We start from the raw sequence: 20,713 nt of genomic DNA on the forward strand, positions 1-20,713 counted from the left end.
CAATACATATACCCGCTGCACCACTTTCGTAGCAGAGTAAGGTTGTGGTGATGACGAACGATATCTTTGACTGTGCAAAAAGATTGAGCAGCAATTTTCATCCTTGTATGACTGCGAAAACAGAACGGATCAGATCATTGAGCGCAGACAGAGATAATGGAATGATTACCAAATAAAGCCATCCATTTGAATAGAAATGAAAAGAAAAGCAAAGAAAAGAAGCAGGGACGAAATGTCTCACGAAGGCTACGAGGCTCCTCTGTTGTTAAAGTGAAAATAAATGCGTTTCTGCAAATCACAAAGAGTCTCGATTTCGCAAGCAAAGTCTTCTTGCTGTTCAGCTGTTCAACATCGACTTTTGTTTTGAGATAACCTGAAATGGACCTAGAATGTATTTACTGGAAATCCTGTTACTGAAACTTGGCAGTTTGGTTACTGGATGTTAAGAAGGCGGGTTACTTTATCTGCAAGATAAATTTAGATTAATGATACATGCAACTGGAACTTTTTAGGTTATAGTAGGTTACAAATCATCTAAACACATGTTTGCTGAACGTAATGTTATTTGTTTCCTTGTTTTTTTGGACGCGTTTTAATGAATGAACTGCAATCTCGTTACTCAAAGATGAACCTGAAGAGTTTCAGGTCACAAGCACTTGCACCAGCCACCACCCTCCTCACGGTTGGTTGATTGCTTGTGTTCAGTACAAACATAAGCTAATATTTAAATTTGTACTCACAGTGGATATCGGCTCACGATTCCTAAGCATGAGTTCCGGACAGGCACAAAGAAGTATTTCTAAACCGAGAGAGTAATTAACCTCTGGAGCTGGTTACCAGAAAGGGTCGTTGAGGTCAGGATTCATAGAAACATAGAAACTGGAGGAGGCCATTCAGACCCTCAAGCCTGTTCCGCCATTCTATAAGATCATGGTTGATCTGTAACTCAAGTCCAATTACCCGCCCTTGCCCCGTATCCCTAATAACACTGGATTCATTTCAAAAAATTATACACAGTAGGAGGCCATTCGGAGCATAATCATGATATATAATAATCCTTGCATTTAATATAGCGCCTTATCACGTCGTTGAACCGTCTCAAACTGTAAAGCGCGATGAATGTGCACGTGCGGGCGAATAAGCTGTGACATCGATGACCAGTTTGATCTGAGGAATCAGATGCCCTTGAGAGGAAAACCTACGATTGGGTGTAACACAAAGTAAAGTGATGGCTTTCTTCCCACAGCTACGGAAATGGCGCATTTTCACACATCAATGTTGGTTGGCGCTGACTGTACAAAGCGGGCATATTTTGGATTTCCCGTTTTGGTTCACAGATATTTCACACACTTAACCAATTTCACACCCAATGCTTTTTCACTTGCCACTCCCTTGTAATGGAAATACACACAGCTTAACAGTATTGCGTCCAATTTTTAATAGGTGTCATTCCGTTCAAGGCACGCGATATTTGACACTGCAATCTATCAAGGATTTCCTAGCTTTTGTAAGCTTTCATCTGAATTTGCTGAGGCGTTCGTTATTCAGCAATTTTGTACCGCGACACAGGTCGCTTGCAATCATGAAGACGAGAAAAATCACCAATTTAATGTCTGAGTTTGTAGCCTGCTTTTTGTGTTGTGCTGGAGGTTTAGCGGAAGCATTTCACGAAGGCAGGTTTGTTAAACGGTGGGAAATTGTGCATTAAATATCTAACCATGTAGAGATGGACACAATTGATTGTGATACTGCCTGCGACTCAGTTATCCAGGAGAGAGAGGCTTGGCTGAGTTACTCAGAGGGAAGTTACGGTCCGTCAAAGCGACCTTCCCAGGCAGACCAACAACAACAAAATTTGGATTTATATAGCACTCTCCACGCCAGACGGCGCCTCAGAGGGCTTCACAGTAACGGATCCCGGGGCCGAGCCGGGGGGACGGGGAGGGAGGTGACCAAAGGCGTGGTCGAAAAGAAAGGTCTTCAGCAGAGACCTGAAAGTAGGAAGAGAGGGGGCAAGATGAAGGGAGTGAGGGAGGGAGTTCCAGAGCCTCGGGGCATAGTGGGTGAAAGCACGGCTGCCGAGGGTGGAGGGGAGGACTCGGGGGACAAGGAGGAGGCCAGACCCGGAGGAACGAAGGCAACGGGCACTGTTTTGAGGAGAGAGAAGGTCAGAGAGGTCGGGGGGTGCAGAGGAGTGCAGGGACTTGAAGACAAGGGTGAGGATCTTGAAGTTGATCCTCTCTGGGACAGGAGCCAGTGCAGTCTGGCCAGGACTGGGGTGATAGGGGAGCGGAGTTTGCTGCGGGTGAGAATGCGGGCGGCAGAGTTTTAAATAATCTGGATTTTGTGGATGATAGAGGAGGGGAGGCCGGCGAGGAGGGCGTTAGAGGCATGGACCAGGGTTTCAGCGGCTTTCGAAGAGCGGTATTGGCAGAGACGAGCGATACGTTGGAGGTGGAAGAAGGCGATGCTGGTGAGGGACCGGATGTGGGGGAGGAAGGATAATTGGGGGTCAAACCTGACGCCTAGGTTGCGTACGGGTTCGGAGAGTTTTAAGGGGAGGTCGGGTAGGTGGACGAGGTGAGAACCGTGAGATTTTAGATGTTGACGAGAGCCAAAGAGTATGGCTTCCGTCTTGTCAACATTCAGCTGAAGGAAGTTTGCGCTCATCCAGCCCCTGAGGGCTGATAGGCAGCTGACAGAACATCAGGGGACTGGGGGTCGCAAAGAGAGGTGGAAAAATAGAGTTGTGTGTTGTCCGCGTACATGTGGAAATATACCCCATGTCTGCAGATGTCATCTGCAAGAGGGGGTGTGAATCTGGTTATCTTGCTGATCTGTCTGACAGAGGTTCTCTCTAGACAGCAGGTTGCTTCATTGCCGCAGGCAGTGATGAGTAGGAAGCACAGAGTTGAGCAATCTGGCAGTCAATATAGACACCCAGAGGTTTTCCTTCTGCTTTGTGGCAATGTCTTGGTCTACAATCAACTATGCAAAAGATAATGTGGGTTGTCTTACTCCAGTAAATTCATGGGGTTAGTGAGGACACCTTCCATTTAAGCGCTCAGGGACACTACCCAGTGTGAAGGGTGCTATATAAATGCAACTTGTTATTGTTGTTGTTAGTATTAACTGGAAGTTCAATATTTCATTTCACTCCAACTCAGAATGATACAAGCACCGAAACAGGCCTTAAGCAAATTCCACTCCGCTGGCTTTGCATTTTCTAATACAGCAATCTAACATTAGAAATACTTAATACCGTATTTTATCCTAACAACTCACTGTCTTGGGAATGTTGTATCATAAATGCATGACTCTCTCTTTCTCTCTTTCTATCTCTGGGAATAACTAATTGGCAGCCTGCTCTTTGAAACATTCCCTTCTAAAATGTGACACAGCAAATGTACAGGAATTTGGGAAAAAAATCTTATAAGGCATCATTTATGACCTAACCCTTACTACTGCCATTGTTGGGTTGTGGTTCTTTCTATTTGTTGCATGACCGATGGCCTGGTATTGTTTTTCCATAGATAGGTACTGACTAAGATAAATTCAGTGTCAGTTGACACTGGGATTCAAACTCTGGTATCCAGCGCCCCAGTTATTTAATAATAATAATAATAATAATAATAGTAATAATAATCCTTGCATTTGATACAGGGCCTTATCATGTTTTTGAACCATCTCAAAGGCAGAAAACTCATCTCCCAGTTCAGCTCCAGAAAAATCAAACCAAAGCGGCGATCAGCTTGTTTTGCTGCTGTACTAAACTTTAATTTAACTTTATTTAATTTGTGCTAAAGTAGTGTTTCTTGTATTATAGTTCCACAGTCAATGATCATACAAGGAGCAAAGACTCACCACCTCAGGACGCGATAATGATAAGGATGAATTACATTTGTATAGCGCCTTTCACATCAGGAGGATGTCACAGGTTATACTGTAAAGTCCAGTGAGTGTGTATTTTGTAGGTGAATTCTCCTAACGTGAAAGGCACTATACAAATGTAATTTTGTGTTGTATTGAACGTGGAAACCAATTTGTAAGAGCAATGTCCCACAAACAGCGATGAAGTGAATGACCGATTTTATCTGGGAGATTGTTGGTAAGAACACAGGAGAAACTCCCTTCTCTTTTCGATTAGTGCCATGGGATCTTTAATGTCGTCATATCTGAATGACAGCATCTCCAACAATGCAAGACCCCCTCAGCACTGTGCTGAATTGTCAGCTTAGACTAGATGAGACTCAAAGTCTTGATAACCTTCTGACTCAAAGGCAAGGGTGCTACCAACTGAGCCAGACTAGCCAGGACAGCCTGGACAGAGCCAATCCAAGACAAACAGATAATAATAATCCTTGCATTTGATGTAGCGCTTTTCACGTCAGGAGGGCGTCCATAGACAGAGACAGACACACAGTCAGGCAGGCAGAAAAAAAAAGAGTATGCAAAACAGAGAGTCAAAAAGAGAGAGAGCAAGTGAGAAAATATGAGAAGAGAAAGAGTCAAACAGAAATGGGAAAGAGTCAATCAGAGAGCGAGAGAGAGACAGTCAAAGAAAGACAAAGAGTTAGAATGTGAGAGACCGAGAGTCGGAAGAGTGTCAGGGGAAGTGGGTGGGAGAGAGACAGTCTGTGAGAGACGATAGATAGATCGAGAAGCAGAGAGTGTAGGGTGACATTCTGTGTGCTGTTACTTGTGTATAAACTCAGATGGAGGAACGTTTGGTTGGTACTGGACATTGAACTCTGCATCCTGTTATCCACACTGCTTTCATATCCATATTGGGGCAGATCCCAAACAGGGCGGCTATTGGGCTCCCCATTGTAATCTCACCTCCGAAAAACATGGTCACTACAACCGTGACACCTACGCCTGTCCCTGTGAAGTGCTTTGAGACATCCTCCCAACACAAAAGGCACGGCATCAAATGTAAGGGTTATTAGTTGCTCTATCACAACCCTCTGGTTTGGTTACTCTTAAGCAGGTGATGGGTTTCCACATATGTCATACAGCCAAAAAGAAATCGTAATCCTTCATAGAATCATAGAAACTTACAGAGCAGAAGGAAGCCAAAGCCAATTGGCCCCTACTTAGTTCTATTCACCTGGCTTTTCCCCATACCTTTTTATACTTCTTAATAACACATTGTTTCTATTAACATAATGAGCAGCAATTTTTAATGTATGTGGAATGTAAAACAATGTGACTGCTACAAACATTTTAATGTCACCAAGTGTTGCATTGTCAGATGGTGCCGTCGGTCAGATGAGATGTAAAACCGAGGTCCTATCGGCCTGTTTGAACAGGTATCAAAGATCCCGTGACACGACCTGAAAAAGCAGAAGGGAGTTTTGCACAGTATCCTGGCCGACAATCCGGAGTCATAAAACTGATCATTTTGTTCACAAGACAATTGCTGGGCGCAAATCGGCTGTCGTGTTGGCCTACAAAGAACACGGTTCACTATGTTATATAGGAGAGAAAAAAGATTGCTTTGAGACACGCCGGGAGCTACAGGTATATCAAACAGAAGGATTGTTACAGTCTAATTGGTGAGTTTGATTTAAGTGCAATAGCAAATGATGTGAATTGTCCAGACTAGGTGCCATTTGAACTTTTAAAGTGAAACCTTCAGAATAGCTTCGCACAAACAGATAAGATGCAAATGTTATTACTCAGCACAACCTGTTTCCGCAAAGACACTTGTGACGTATGCCATTAAAATGTCTCGTAACACTGTAAATGTAACACATCGCCTACAACTGAGCCAAAATGCCCCCAAATCTATGAGCTTAGTTTTTATCTCTCAGTGATTAATAAAAATCCACAAACAAGAAGTGAGGCATCACAACATTTTGGTAATCTGATTTTCAATATTTCGTTTTGACTCTCCCTCTAGAACACGTTTTGAGAGAATTGCATCATCCGAAATCCTGTTTACGTTCATTAGGGGGACCATTCTGTCTATTTGTGGGAAAATCCAATTATCTGAGTGCTTCGTTAACAAATGTCGTAATGTTAGGGGTTACATTAAAAAGGGTCATAATATTAATGAAAAAAATGTGATAAAAACACACTTTACAGTATATCCTGTGAAACGCTTTGAGGCATTCGCATAACACAAAGGGTGCAATACCAAATGCAAGGAATTTTAATAATGATGATGATTATTATTAATAATAAATATCTTTAAAGACTGTGATTTCAATCGCAATTATGACCGTTGACAGATTTTACCAACTGAGCTCATCTGAAATCTCTCACGGCCTTAGACTTGTCTTAAAATGTAAGATCGTGTTCGGTTTCGGGTGCGTCTTAAACTCAGTGTTGATTTGGAACCGTTTGAGCTCTTAAATTCTTCTTTTGAACTGAGGGAAACATGCTTCTGAAATGAAGATTCAACTTAAGAATCTTCCAAACTTCCGCACAACCTTGAATCGAAAGACAAAGCAAAGGACTCAAGCCTAAAACTAACCCAACTGTCCGATTAAAAGTAAGCCTAAAGAGGCAGAAACTGTTCCAAATCCAGAGCCCTTGGGTGAAAAAGTTATTTTCCGATATTTTCCAAAAAAACATGCATTTCTTGTTAATTTGGTTACTCATTCCACGTTTGTGGGACACCGCTGTGTGCAATTGGCTGTTGCGTTTTGCCCGCAGAATATACGATCAATTCATCTCAAAGAAGTGATGAGGCTGTATCCCAAATGCAAGGATTATTATAATTATTATTATTATGATTCCATATATCCTGTAGTTCTATTTACTATTTTTTTTAAATGATTGTTTCATCGCATGTCAGCGATTTACAATGACGACTGGGATGGTGAGAGGAAACCACATAAAAGGATTTGCAAAAAAAAAAGGATTTTTTTTTATCATTCCTGTTCTTAGAAGTAGAACTTCTGTGCTGCTACTACCGCAACAAAGAGACTCGGAATGAGGCAACAAGACAAGAGATGCGATCCATGTTGTGTTTGTTTCAACACATTTGGAAGTGGTAAATATCAGGTCGCAATGCGGGGTGCGTTGCATAGAGCTTTGTATGGCATCAACCACAACTGCAAACTTCAAACGCTTTATCAGCTTCATCTGACCCCAGGAATTTGTTACTGAGCTGATAAACGGGATGTGTTATACATCTCTGTCACCTTCCCCAGTACGGGCAGTCAATCAACTGTGCGGCATGCCCATTGGATGACCTCCTGATGTGAAGGGCACTACTGTGTAAATGTAAACTGTTGCTGTTGTATCCTCAGGTGTGTGTCAGCCTGGCTCAGACCCCTGAGTCAGAAGGTTGTGGGTTCAAGCCACCACCACCACCACCACAACAGCAAAATTACACTTGTATAGCGCCTTTCACGTCGGGTGGATGTCCCAAGGCGTTGGACAGACAGAATTACGGACCCGAGCTGGGGTCCCGGGATTGGGGAGGGTGGAGGTCAGGGAGGGGAAGCAGGGTGATCAAAAGCACGGTCGAAGAGGAGGGTCTTGAGATGGGTCTTGAAAGAGGCAAGAGAGGGGGCGAGGTGGAGGGACTGCAGGATGGTGTTCCAGATGGTGGGGGCAGAGTGGCAGAAGGCCCACCCTCAATGATGGGGCAGGTGAAGCGAGGGACATGAAGCAGGCCGGAACCTGCTAAGCAGAGGAATCGGGTAGGATGGTAGGGGGTTAGGAGGTTCGCAGAGGTAGGGGGGAGCACGACAATGGAGGGCTTTGAAGGTGAGGACCAGGATCTTGAACTGTATCCTCTGTGTGATGGGAAGCCAGTGGAGTCGGGCGAGGATGGGGGCGATACGGTCACAGAGTCTAGTGTGGGAGAGTTCTGAATGATCTGCAGCCTATGGAGGGAGAAGTTGGGGAGGCCGACAAGCAGGGAGTTTGCATAGTCAAGCCTCGTTGTTATGAATGCGTGTATGAGGGATTCGGTGGACTGCGGTGTGAGACAGTGGCGGAGCCGAGCGATGTTGTGGAGGTGGGGGAAGGCAGAGCAGGTCATGGCACAGATGTGGGGGAGAAAGGATAGTTGGGGGTCAAACAAGATGCCAGGATTCCGGACTGGCTTAGTAAGGTTGAGTGTGCAACTACGGAATGGTGATGCTGTCAGTGGCTGAGTTGAGGAGGCACTGACAAGAGTCCATCAGGAGAGCCTCGGTCTGGTTGATGTTTAACTGAAGAACGTTAGCTCTCATCCAGGTCTTGATGTCTGACAGCCATTCTGTCAGACCACATCAGGGCTTTGAGCTCAAAGTCTAGGCTAACACTCCTATAGTGTTTGGGGGAGAGGGGTGAGGGAGCACTGTATTGTGCTTTGGATGAGATGTTAAGCTGAGGTCCTGTCTACCTGTACAGTTGGATCCAAGTCTCACGGCACTGTTGAAGAAGTGAATGGAGTTTGTCATTCATCTCATGGTTGTTTGTGAAACATTACAGTTTTTACATTACAGCTTTGAGGTGTCTCAACAATGTGATAAGGTGCTATGTGTGTATATCAACTACAAGGAATATTATTATTACAGTAAATCCTTCGAAGTCCTCCTGCTCTGAAAGGCATTGTGTAAATGTAAATCATTGTTATACAAATGCGACCATTTAACATTTGAAGTCATTGCAGAGGTGTGTTTTTTATTATTACTATTATTATTATTATTATTATCAAGGCCCGTCTCAAGACCTTCCTCTTCTTCGACTGCGCCTTCGTTCGCCCTCCTACCCCTACCCTCCCGGCCCTCCACCCCTCCTGACCCCAACCTCCAGCTCGGGTGCAAATCCTTACAGGCCAGCCAGGGCCTTGGGACATCCTCCCAGTGTGAAAGGTGCTGAATAAATGGAATTTGTTGTTGTTACTGTTGTATGTGTCAGATGTGAAAATGCTGCCGGATAAATTGAACTCAAATGAACTCACGACACAGCGCGAGTCAAATATGGCCCAATATACGATCCAACCTGAATTTTGAACCACTTTGGTATCAGCTTTCAAAAAATACCCTGCGATGACACGCAAACACAAGCTGTGAATGAACTCGCTGTGACCGATTGATGTGCGATTGATATCATTGCTGCCAGAACGTGACAGCAAAGTCACTTCAGGATACCCCTCCTTCCCTGATGGCTGGATGGAACCGGTTCGTTTTGGTGGTTCGCAGTGGAAACTTCAAAAGATTAAAATATTGCTTGATAGAAACATTTTTTTTTTCTCTTTCGGTGTTTGGGGTGACTCGACGCTGACTCACTGATAGCAGCTGTCGTACGTGCGGTCCAAAGAAATTAACAACAAATGTCTTTCCTCTATAATTTCATCATCACAGCCGGTATTATCCACTACCTCAGCAGTTAATGGACTCTCCACCTTTGCATTAAAGCTTACTGAAATGATTACCCCACCGCTCATCTATCCCCTCCACCCCCACGCCACCCCCCCCCCCCCCCACCCCACCCTCCATCCTCTGTTGGTTACAACGATGACAGGTGCCTGGGAGGAAATTACTAAGATCTCCTCCCAGTGTCCTGGCCAATGATCCATCTCTATTTGTGCTTCACTGTCCTCAAATTCCTACTAGTTCAGATCCCGTCACCTGCTCTAAACTCTGTTCTCCCATCACACTAGTCCTCTCCCGGCTCCAATGGCTCCCTCTTTTCACTCGTCTTCAAATCCCTTCATGCCCTGGCGCCTCCCTACCTCTCCAACCTGCTTGCTCCCCAACCCATTACCCTCCACCTCCGCTCGGCTGGCTCCGGCCTCCCGCTTGTCCCTTGTCCTCTCCGCTCCATTGGCGGCCGTGCTTTCAGCTACTGCTCCGCCACGAAACTTTGGAACTCTCTCCCTCAATCCCTCAGCCTTGCCCCCTCCTGCCCCTTTTTCAGATCACGTATGAAGAGCTTTCTCTTCGACTGTGCTTACGGTCACCTCCTCCCTCCCACCGGCTCGGTGTCAGGCTCCGCCACTGCTTAAACGCTCCGAGGTGCAACTCCCTTTGAAGGGTGGATGGTAGGGTGGGTTTCTGGAGGGACAAAATTAAATTAAATTAAATTAAATATTGTGCTGACTATTTGTCACATTGCTTTTTACAGTGGAGAATACAAACAAATCCAGCGTTTAAAGAATGTCCTGGATTTCTGTTCCTGTCTACTCGTCTCGTGAAGGACACCAACATCAGTGGCCTGAGGAATCTCTCACCCAGGAGCTGAGGGTTCCCAAGAAGATCTTGCATAGAAACAGCTGAGCATGGGCGACATCTTCTGGTGAGATAGGAGACCTTCCCCTCTCTTCAACAATGATCCTTGGCATTTAATGGATGGATCATTTTAACCACAGAAGATGAACTTCATGTCAAAACTTCTCCCAAGTCACCAATCTGAGCGGAATTCAAAATGTGGGACATGAAATGTGATATGAAATATTTAATCATTCACCGGATCATCATAATATTACTGAGGACCCAACAAGACATTCCACTCGATGAGTTCTTTCCGGCTAAATAATAACGATAAGAATACTATATAATCAGCCTTGCATTTGAAATAGCAACTTATCACGTCATCGAGACATCGCGATAATAATCCCTCCAAAACCAAAAACAATAATAAAAATTGGTCTTTTTCAATCCACGACTGTTTGTGGGACATTGCTGTGCGCAATTGGCTGCCGCGTTCGCCCACAAATATACAGTCAATTCACTTTACAGTGTGTTCTGTGAAGTGCTTTGGGACGTCCTCCTGACGTGAAAAGCGCTATATCAAATGCAAGGATTATTATTATTATTATTATTATCGCATAGCGCTTCAAAGAATAGATTGTGAAATGTATTTTGTGGGTAAAACCCGGCAGCCAATTGCGCACAGCAATGTCTCACAGACAGTCGTGGCAAATTTTTTTTGGAGGGATTATTACCCCCGGAAACGATGCACCAATCGGCCAACAACGGGTTCCTCCTTACTGCTGGGTAAACAGAGGCGTGTGCCGTAAGGAAACTTTCCCCCCACTGGGAATCGAATCCGGGTCCTCTCGCCTGTGAGGCGAGCGTGCCAACCACTACACTACGAAACCGTGAGCCGCGTGATGTGGTGGTAGCGGGGTGGCTATTCTGGAAGGATGAGAACAAGAGCTTTCTTCATCCGAACATATCCTCATCTTGTAACATTATTATTACGAATTAAATAGGGCAACATGTGTCGCCACCTGCTTGAGAGAATGGTGTACTTCTAACCCGTACGATTTGCCAGTCTAAACCATGCTTAGGTGTTGTAGAAGATATTTTCTATCTTACTGGGGGTTAGGGAAGGTTCCCAATCAGCTCCTGTTAATAATAATAATAATAATAATAATAATAATAATAATAATAATCCTTGCATTTGACACAGCGCCTTCTCACATCTTCGAGACGTCTCAAAGCGCTTCACAGAATATACTGTAAAGTGAATTAACTGTATATTTTGTTGGCGAAACGCGGCAGCCAATTGCGCACAGCAGCGTGGATTGAGCGACCAAATTATTTTAATTTATTTTGAAGGAATTATTACCAACCAGAAAGCGGTCTGCCCATCGACTAACAACCGGGTTCCTGCTCTCTGCTTGGTAAACAGAGGTGTGTATGTGTGTGTGTATGTGTGTGTAGAGCAAGGAAACCTGCCCAAAGTTTCACCCTGTGCAATGTTAACCCTATAACTCGAAGCCGTAGCTAGAAAAGCAGCAGGAAGCTTCCCGGACAGTGCTTTGAATGGCAGGCAACGTAGCATTAGCTGCTTAAATACCAGCAGTCAACCCCCAACCCACGCTTTGTGGTGTGTCCATACATCTAATAATCCACAAGCCTAATAATAATCCCTCCAAATCCAAAAACAATAATAAATTGGTCATTTTCAATCTACGACTGTTTGTGGGACATTGCTGTGCGCAATTGGCTGCCGCGTTCGCCCACAAATATACAGTCAATTCACTTTACAGTGTGTTCTGTGAAGCGCTTCGGGACGTCCTCCTGACGTGAAAAGCGCTATATCAAATGCAAGGATTATTATTATTATTATTATTATCTGGCGCTCGCCAACCCCTTTGCTGAACACTCTCCAAAATGGAGACAAACAAGCTACGGCTCTCCAGGGAGAGGATGCACATTCCATTCCAGTCATTGGGACACAGCGACACCTTGCAAGTGTAGCTGGCATACGTACGTGGAACAACCCTCTTTAGCTCGGGCACTCTGAAATGTGATGCTGATGACAGGCGTGTGTCAGGGGCCGGACCAAAAAAAATTCTAAGCGATGTCAAAAAGCCTTCCTGTTGGCGAGAGGCAATTGTGTAATAAGGACACACTAAAACGACATGCCTGCCCGCCCCTAGGTGAAGAAAGGAAATAGAATTTAAATTCAGCAAAGCTGGTAATTTCCAATGGTGAAGCAAGCAGGTGGTGCTGATGTAAACAGAACCCACACTGCAATATTGCTGTTCTGATTCATTCTGTTCCATACTGTCATTGCGTTTCCACAATTGGCTTGGTTTTGCATGGTTCAGAACATTTTAGGTTCTGTGCAAGCGATATGTAAATAATTATTTCGCAGGGAAACTCCCCGAATGGTATAAGATGACATATATGCTTTTTTTTAATTCCTTACTCTGCTTTCATCCCCTCTCTTCCTTGCCCGATCTTACCCCTTGGCCCACCAAACAGCCTGGTTTTTATTGAGTCTATCGTGTGTCAATTGCTAAAACCAGCGTCGATTTTTCTTCCAAGTTTAGGACAGGAGGTTCAATTGTTTTCCAAAACCATTTCTGACCCAACGCTTGTTTCCCTGTAACAGGCACAAAAACCCTCCTTTCCCAAACCCAAACCCTAAGTCAACACTTATTCCACTCTTATTGGTCAGTTAACCATTTACTGTATGTTCAATAATAATCCTTACATTTAATATGGCGCCTTTTACATGTCAGGAGGACGTTTCCAAGTGCCTCTCGGGAATTAGTGTAAAGCGTAGTGACTGTGCATGTTTTGTAGGCGAACCCGACAGCCAATTGTGTGCAAGGCAAGATAATGTCCAACAAACCGGGGTTGAGTGATGATCGATTGTTATCTGGCAGATTGTTTGCCAGGACACTGGAAGATCTTCTTTTATTAAAGAGCGCCGGAAGATTTTTAAAAGGCAGGAGGCACTTTGGTTTAACATCTGACCTGAAGGACGACATCTCGAACAATGCAACATACCACCAGCCCTGCATTGGAGTGTCAGCCTAGACTGTATGAGCTCAAAGTCCCGATGTGAGGCAAGGACCTACAAACTTCTGACTCGGAGGCGAAAGTGCTATCGACTGAACCAGGCTGACACAATGGTCAAAAACAGTTTATTATTTGAACAGGTGACAATGAATGAGAAGGTGTGTGTATCGTACAGTTAAATAACCGTTGACACAGGTATGACCTCACCTTGAGCACCGTCTTGACTAATGGAGCTATTTTCCATGATCACTGATGAAACCGACCCGCATTCTTGCGAGACGTTACTGCTCAACGGCGATAAGCGATGCGCAGCGAATTTATGATGTTAACCATATTTTGTGATTTTTCTTTTTGTCATCTTTTTGTTTGAAAGTGAGAAAATAAAGGCTGTCAAGCAGTTTGCCTATAATCGGCAAGATTGATTGCGGTTGTGGTTTGGAAAATGCAGAATTCTATGATAACAGATTGCTCCTATTAATTATACATTTCTTGGTACTTGATAAAGCATTTACAGGGAACGTTCAGTCATCAAACCACTTATATTTCATATACAACAACCACCTACTGCCTCCCACCTCCTCGATATCTAATTCAGAGAACAAAGCAATTTTTAATCAGTTTATCTTCACAACAACAGTTTTCACAAATGAGTAACCTGCAGAAATGAACCTTTACTGCGCACAGCAGTGTTCTACAAACAGTCGTGGATTGAAGCGACAAAATTATTATTATTTTTTTCTTGAGGGATTATTATCAGGCGTATGGAGCGAGGAAACTTGCTCAAGGTTTCACCCTGTCGGGAATCAAACCCAGGTCTCTCGCTTGTGAGGCGAGTGCTCTAACCACTAAGCTGCAGGACTACATAGAATCAACTTTATAATTGTCAGTCTTATAATGTTACAGTAGAGAAGTGGGCATTGGCTCCCACAAAGCCTAGGAGTGTTTCCCCTTTCCCTTTCACCTCTTACTGAATGGTTCCCCTGTCCAAAAGTACACAGTCACTACACTTTGCAGCACTCTGAGACATCCTCACGATATGACAGGTGTATCAAATGTAAGTATTATTATTATTATTAGTTAACAATTTCAAGGCTGAGGGAGCCAACCTGAAACACACAATAGTTTTTGCTGTTAGAATAAACAAATATAAGCTTTAAAACAAACTTTGCATTTGATGCAGAGTCTTTCACATGGGAAGGATGTCCCATACCATCAAAGAATACGAAGGAAGGAGATGGGATGATGTAAAGAACAGAAAGGAGAAGAACAAAAAGAGGAGAAAGGAGCTTAATAAAGCACGGAAATGGGAACAGGTCCTTAGGTCCACCAGCCCTGGTGCTCTCACAGAACAACATACGCAATCATAGACTTAACACCTAGTTTATCCCCAATGGGAAATGTCCTGCAGAAAGTATATCCCTGATCCCAAAACTAAATCCAGCAAAATCTTGCACATTCTGCATCTCCACTGCACAAACCTGATCTACTTCCCTCCGCAGATAAGAAAAATAGCTCTTGTTCCAATAAAGGACTGTTGGGTGAGGGCAGTGTATAAGGAGCGTCACCTCGCATCTCACCCACATCACATCGATCCTGACTTTGGAGTGCTTGATGCCGGCACTGAGTGCCAATAATGAGGGACGTTGCCTTTATCAGAACTGTATCCTCCGTGTTTGCCAATAAATTTGGCCACAAAATATACAGTCAATTCACTTTATGGTATCCTGTGAAGCGCTTTGAGCGTTCTCAAAGGTGCTATATCAAATGCAAGGATTATTATTATTATTATTAATATTATTATTATCCTCTTGGCTTGCTAATCAATCCCCCTTTGCCAATAAACAAAAGATTTGAAATTTTCTAAATAAGAATCTCCAAATACATCTCCAATACGTCGAATTTAAGAATCGTCCACAATTCCACGCGATGTTAATTATTAAGGCGACAGGGATTTAGAGATTTACTGGAGTCTTGTGGCTCAGTGGTTAGAGCACTCACCTCGCAAGTGAGTAGACCTGGGTTCGTATTCCTGGCTGAGCGAAATGTTGAGGAAGGAAATTACTCCGCACGTTTCTGTTTACCTAGCAATAGGAACCTGGTTGTTAGTCAATTGGCGGATCACTTTTTGGGGGATAATAATCCCTAAGAAAATAATAATTTGGTCACTCAATCCACGACTGTTTGTGGGGACGCTGCTGCGCGCAATTGGCTGCTGCGTTTTGCCCACGACTATGCAGTCAATTCACTTTACAGTATATTCTGTGAAGCGCTTTGAGACGGCTCGAAGATGTGAAAAGCGCTATATCAAATGCAAGGAATATTATTATTATTTTATTAATTTAATTTACAGATTTACTGGGTACAATTGAAGGGCTAGGAGTTTTAAAACATGACTAGGAATACCCCGTGATAGACACACACACCATTCCTTTAAACCTCCATAACAGATACCTGTCCAGACATTTTATCTGAATGAAACAATCTGACGTTTTAATATTAATTTTCCAGATTTTAAAAACGTATTTAATGTTACTCAATTGTTTTAGGAGGTGAGGGCAAAGGAATTATTATAATTATTATTAATAATGTTTAATTGGCTACCAGGCGAGGTATTATCCCTGAGGACAGCAATGGAAAGTATGAAAACTTTCTCTCCTGAACTGAACCGTAGTTTACATTTTTGGTTCAACTTAAAACTGCGTCTCGCAATTCTAAGTTGCCGAATGTAGAATAATTATATGTATATAATCAAAAACTATGTATTCAAAAGAATTATATATATTCACAATATATATACATTTGTGAATATATTCTATATATTATATATATATTTACAGGGTGACCAAAAAGTCGTGATACCACTACAATGTCTTACAAGTCTTAAAGAAATCATGTTTTTGTTTTTGCTTTAAATAATAGGGCAGTTATCACAACTTGCGGTCACCCTGTGTATATATATTTGAATATATATAAACATATAGATATATTTATATTCATATATATAACAATATATTTGAATATATATAAACATATAGATATATTTATATTCATGTCTATATAACAATGTATTTGAATATATATAAACATATAGATGTATTTATATTCATACATATATAACAATATATTTGAATATATATAAATATGTAGATACATTTACATTCATATATATATATAAATATACAAGGATGTGCAAGGATTATTATTATTATTATTCAAAAACGATATTCAAAATATATATATATTCAAAAAGTATATATATTCATGTAAGTATATTTATTCAAAATGCACACATATAATATATATACATATATATATACATATATTGAACGAAAAAGACCAGTTCGAAACGAAATAGAAACGAAATTGAAATGTGGGTCAAGGGTAAGTTTCGACAGAGACAAGTGTCTGAATGTTTGTCAATGGGATATCCGGATGATTCAAAATATGTTGACGAAATCCAATCCTTTCCAGGGAAAAATTCCCCCCTGATCGTGAGGTAAGGGACAGGTAAGAGAGGAGAGAGAGAGAAAATTTCCATTGTGATCCCAAGAGGTGTTTGTGTATAAAGAGAGGACCAAACATTGAGTGATCAGTGTCAAGTGAAAGGAGACAGAGATACAGGTAAGTCTCTCTCTCTCTGTGTGTGTGTGTCCTCTCTCTTCTTTCTGACTTGTTCTGGAAGGCAATTTAAAGTATTTTGTTTCACATCGTGGTTTCTGATCAGCAAAAGGAAAGGCTTTTCACATGCGAATCGTTTTGCGACTGGTTTGGCAGACTTTCAGGGGTGATGGTGATGGTGAGAGGCAAACCAGTCAATCCCAGTCAACTGGGACTCTTCTGATCAGAGGCATCTCCTGATAGATGGGGTGAACCTGAGATCAATCAATCAATCAATCAATCAATCACTCAATCAATACAATATTGTTTTATCAGTACAATATCATGTTTTAATATCGTGTATTTGTTGGGGTGGTGGGGGGGGAAGACTATAGAATTAAGTGCACAGTGAAATGCAGGTGATTTGTGTTTAATATTAAGTAGAATGAAAAAAAAAGTATCTCTAAGACATATTACAATTCTTGGCTATCTGTCATTGTTAGTGTGTTTATATATATGTGTGTGTGTGTGTGTGTATATGAATGTATTTAACATATAAAATAAAATATTGTCTATATTAAATATATATATATAATTCTATATACTATGTAATTCGATGGCGATTCTAGTTCAGCAAATAACTCAACCAGATCATTTATAATGATAACTGAGGGTTTTTTTTACTCCAAATTTTACACTTATTCACTGTATTTGCACATAATTGGAGAGCTTGGGCTTTTTTTTTAAATAAAATGATAATATTCCTGTTTGCATGGTTCGACAGTTGTTTTTTTTCACTGGTCACGTATGTGACATTTGGCTGATTTATTCTCCCTTTTTTTGTAGTTTTGGTTTGGTTCGATTTGATTTGGAAGACAATAATGATGACTTTTGGTAGTTCGTTCATCCTGGTCGCAGTCTCGGTGCTTCTGGCTCAGCCCTTGGCTGCAGATTGCAGAATGTTACACGTTGGACAATGTTCATTCGTTGCCAATTTGCATGAAATCAGAGAATATTTCTCAGAAATCAGGAATGCAATAGTAAGTAAAACGCTTATCTATCTCTCTTTTGCGCTCTCTCTCTATACATTTTTGTATAATTATCACAATTTCAACAAATTTCTAGGGGTGATGATATATATGTATATATATTTAAAAAGTTAAATATTGGGCGAAACCTTAGGCAAGTTTCCTTACTCCCCACGCCTCTGTTTACCCAGCAGTAAGTAGGTACCCCGTTGTTAGTCGATTGGCGGATCGCTTTCTGGGGATAATAATCCCTCTCCCCAAAATATATATACAAAAAAAATAATTTGGGCACTCAATTCATGTGGGACGCTGCTGTGCGCAATTGGCTGCCGCGTTTTGCCCACAAGATATACAGTCAATTCCCTTTACAGTATACACTGGGAAGCACTTTGAGACTTCTCGATGACGTGATAAGGCGCTGTATCAAATGCAAGGATTATTATTATACTATATTGAAATATGCAAAATAATTGTCTTCACAGCAAGCGGTAGATACCATCACTGACATGCGACTTCTGAACGATGCTACATTTAGGAGCATTCCGGTATGTTACAGCTTCTGCTTTTAGTTTTTATGTCAATGTTTCTTCATCTAAAGTGAAACGCTTCCCAAAGAAAACCCATGATTTGTTTCATTTATTTGGGAGTTCCTCTCTGTGCCCTGGCTGCCAAATTCCCCAAATAAAATTCACCTTGTGGCTGTTTTGTTGAACATGGATATGCACAATTTGGCTGCCACTTTGGTCTACAAAATATACAGTCACTTTACAGTAAATCCTGTGAAGAGCTTTGAGACGACATGAAAAGCGCTGTGTCACATGTAATTATTATTACTGTTATGATTATTACTATAGCCAGCTTGATTTTTCTATTTATTAACTGAAACGATTGATAAAATTCTTGATTGGCTTCTGAATCGGATTAAGGTCGGCCCCGCTGAAATATCCTTGAGTAACAAGGAGTTATTTAAGGATATTTCAGTTGATAAATAGAACCGAACGAAGGTCGAGATGTAAATGGCAAAGATCCGTTTGCTTTGCCAATTTTAGTTTCCTTCCCCTAACCAGAGTGTTTCCTCTCTCATTCATAGGCAGAGGAGAGCTGCTGCTTTCTGAACCATTTGTTGAGATTCTACGTGGAGAACGTGTTCAAACACTACACCCCAACCAGCGACCTTATCAAGAGGAAGACGAGCAGCCTGGCTAACTCCTTCCTCAGCGTCAAGAGAGATCTTCGACAGTGTGTAAGTAACAAGACGTATTTATGTTTCGAGAGAGAGATTCCAAGTTCATGGGAGAAGATGTTTGACAAACCGATGGAGTTACTGGTCCCACTAATTGAATCTGGAGAAATCCAGTGTTAGTTATTGCAATATCTAAATGGCAGATCCAATACTTTAATGTGCCGATTGATACCGGCTGATGGTATCACTCCTTAATCAAGTGTAATATTGGATCACTGCTCTGTGCGCAACTGACTGTCGTGTTTCACCCACAAAAAATATAATAAGTTCACTTTACAGTATATCCTGTGGAGTGCTTTGAGACGTCTCAACAATGCGATAAGCAGCTTATCAAATGCAACGATTATTATTTCCAATATGGCCAATTTTCTGGTTGTATTTGGCTGTAATCATCTTATATTAAATGTCATTATTTAGATGCTTGACTTATGTTGTACTAGAAGTATTCTTCTGTGTTGGTAGATGTAGTAATGATGAGTGGGTTTGCATTGCCTTATTAATGACTACTCATGCGATTAGAGTGGCTCATTGATCAAACACCACAACCCGCAGGATTTTCTCTCATCACAATGTTCTGTCTTAAACAGCATGCCCAGAGGAAGTGCAACTGCGGGGAACAATCCAGAGCTCAGATAAAGAAGATCCAGAACGCATTTGAAATGGTATGTTGGAGACTCGTGTAGAGAAGATAATGTTCAGTTTGCGAGGTGTAGCACAAAATCTTCCTGAAGCTTAGACTCAGGTTTGCTGCCTCACATTGACCATAATTATCTCTGCCATGTTACTGCACTTTTGGCCAGGCATCTGGCTGGTTCAGTTGGAGGTTGTGGGTTCAAGCCCACCTCGGGACTTTGAGCCCACGGGCTGACATGCCAACACAGCACCGGGGATAGAGATGGAATGTCGGAGGTCCCTTCATTTAGAGGAACCTTTAAACTTGGGGTCTGTTCAGGTTGATGTTGAAAGTCCCATAACATTACTGAGAAATGGAAGAGAGTTTCGCCCGGTGTCCTGGCCAACAGCCCCTCCGATAAATTTGGCCAAGCACGTCATGGCTGTTTGCAGGACGTTGCTGTGTTCGCCTACAAATACCCAGTTACTACACCTTACAATGAAAACCCGCAAAGCACTTTGAGATGTTTTGACGATGTGATAAGGAGTTACATCAAATCAAAAGATTACTGATGATTTGCTCATTGATAAATCTCTGTTTTCCTTCAGCTGGATCAAAGGGCGGCTACTGTCAAAGCTTACAGCGAAGTGGACATCCTTATACGTTGGATGCACGGATTTCAAAGGAACTGAGCATCACCTCTCAGGGCTGAGCGAGAAGAACAAAGGAAAGCTGAGACGCTGAGAATTGTTTTTGAAAAAAAAAGGCTTTATTTCATAGTTGAATTATTATTGTAAGTTATTATATTTATTCTTAATTTAATGCATTAGTTACATTTTGAATTTTGTTTCTTTCTGCCCTCTTCTGTATAACTTGTTATAACCTGCCTTCATTATAAAACTCTCAGTTATTGTCGCTACAGTACTTTTCATGCTATCAGATTGTTATAAGGTAATCACCACTTGGTATCTGAGAGCTAGTTATATTGAAGGTAGTGCTTATTGCAGTATTAATTAAGGAA

General features: G+C 42.0%; 1 protein-coding gene across 1 annotated transcript; it reads left to right on the forward strand.

Moving 5' to 3' along the window:
• Nucleotides 1–18,342: 18,342 nt before the first annotated feature.
• Nucleotides 18,343–20,384, forward strand: LOC103182557 (interleukin-20-like). Its single transcript, XM_007899623.1, has 4 exons — nucleotides 18,343–18,381; nucleotides 18,927–19,079; nucleotides 19,667–19,741; nucleotides 20,301–20,384. Exons 1-4 carry the CDS (start codon nucleotides 18,343–18,345, stop codon nucleotides 20,382–20,384), a joined length of 351 nt encoding a protein of 116 aa, XP_007897814.1.
• The last annotated feature ends 329 nt before the right edge of the window (nucleotides 20,385–20,713 follow it).

This window comes from Callorhinchus milii, unplaced genomic scaffold (assembly GCF_018977255.1).
Source record: "Callorhinchus milii isolate IMCB2004 unplaced genomic scaffold, IMCB_Cmil_1.0 Scaffold19, whole genome shotgun sequence".
Classification (NCBI taxonomy): Eukaryota; Metazoa; Chordata; class Chondrichthyes; order Chimaeriformes; family Callorhinchidae; genus Callorhinchus; species Callorhinchus milii.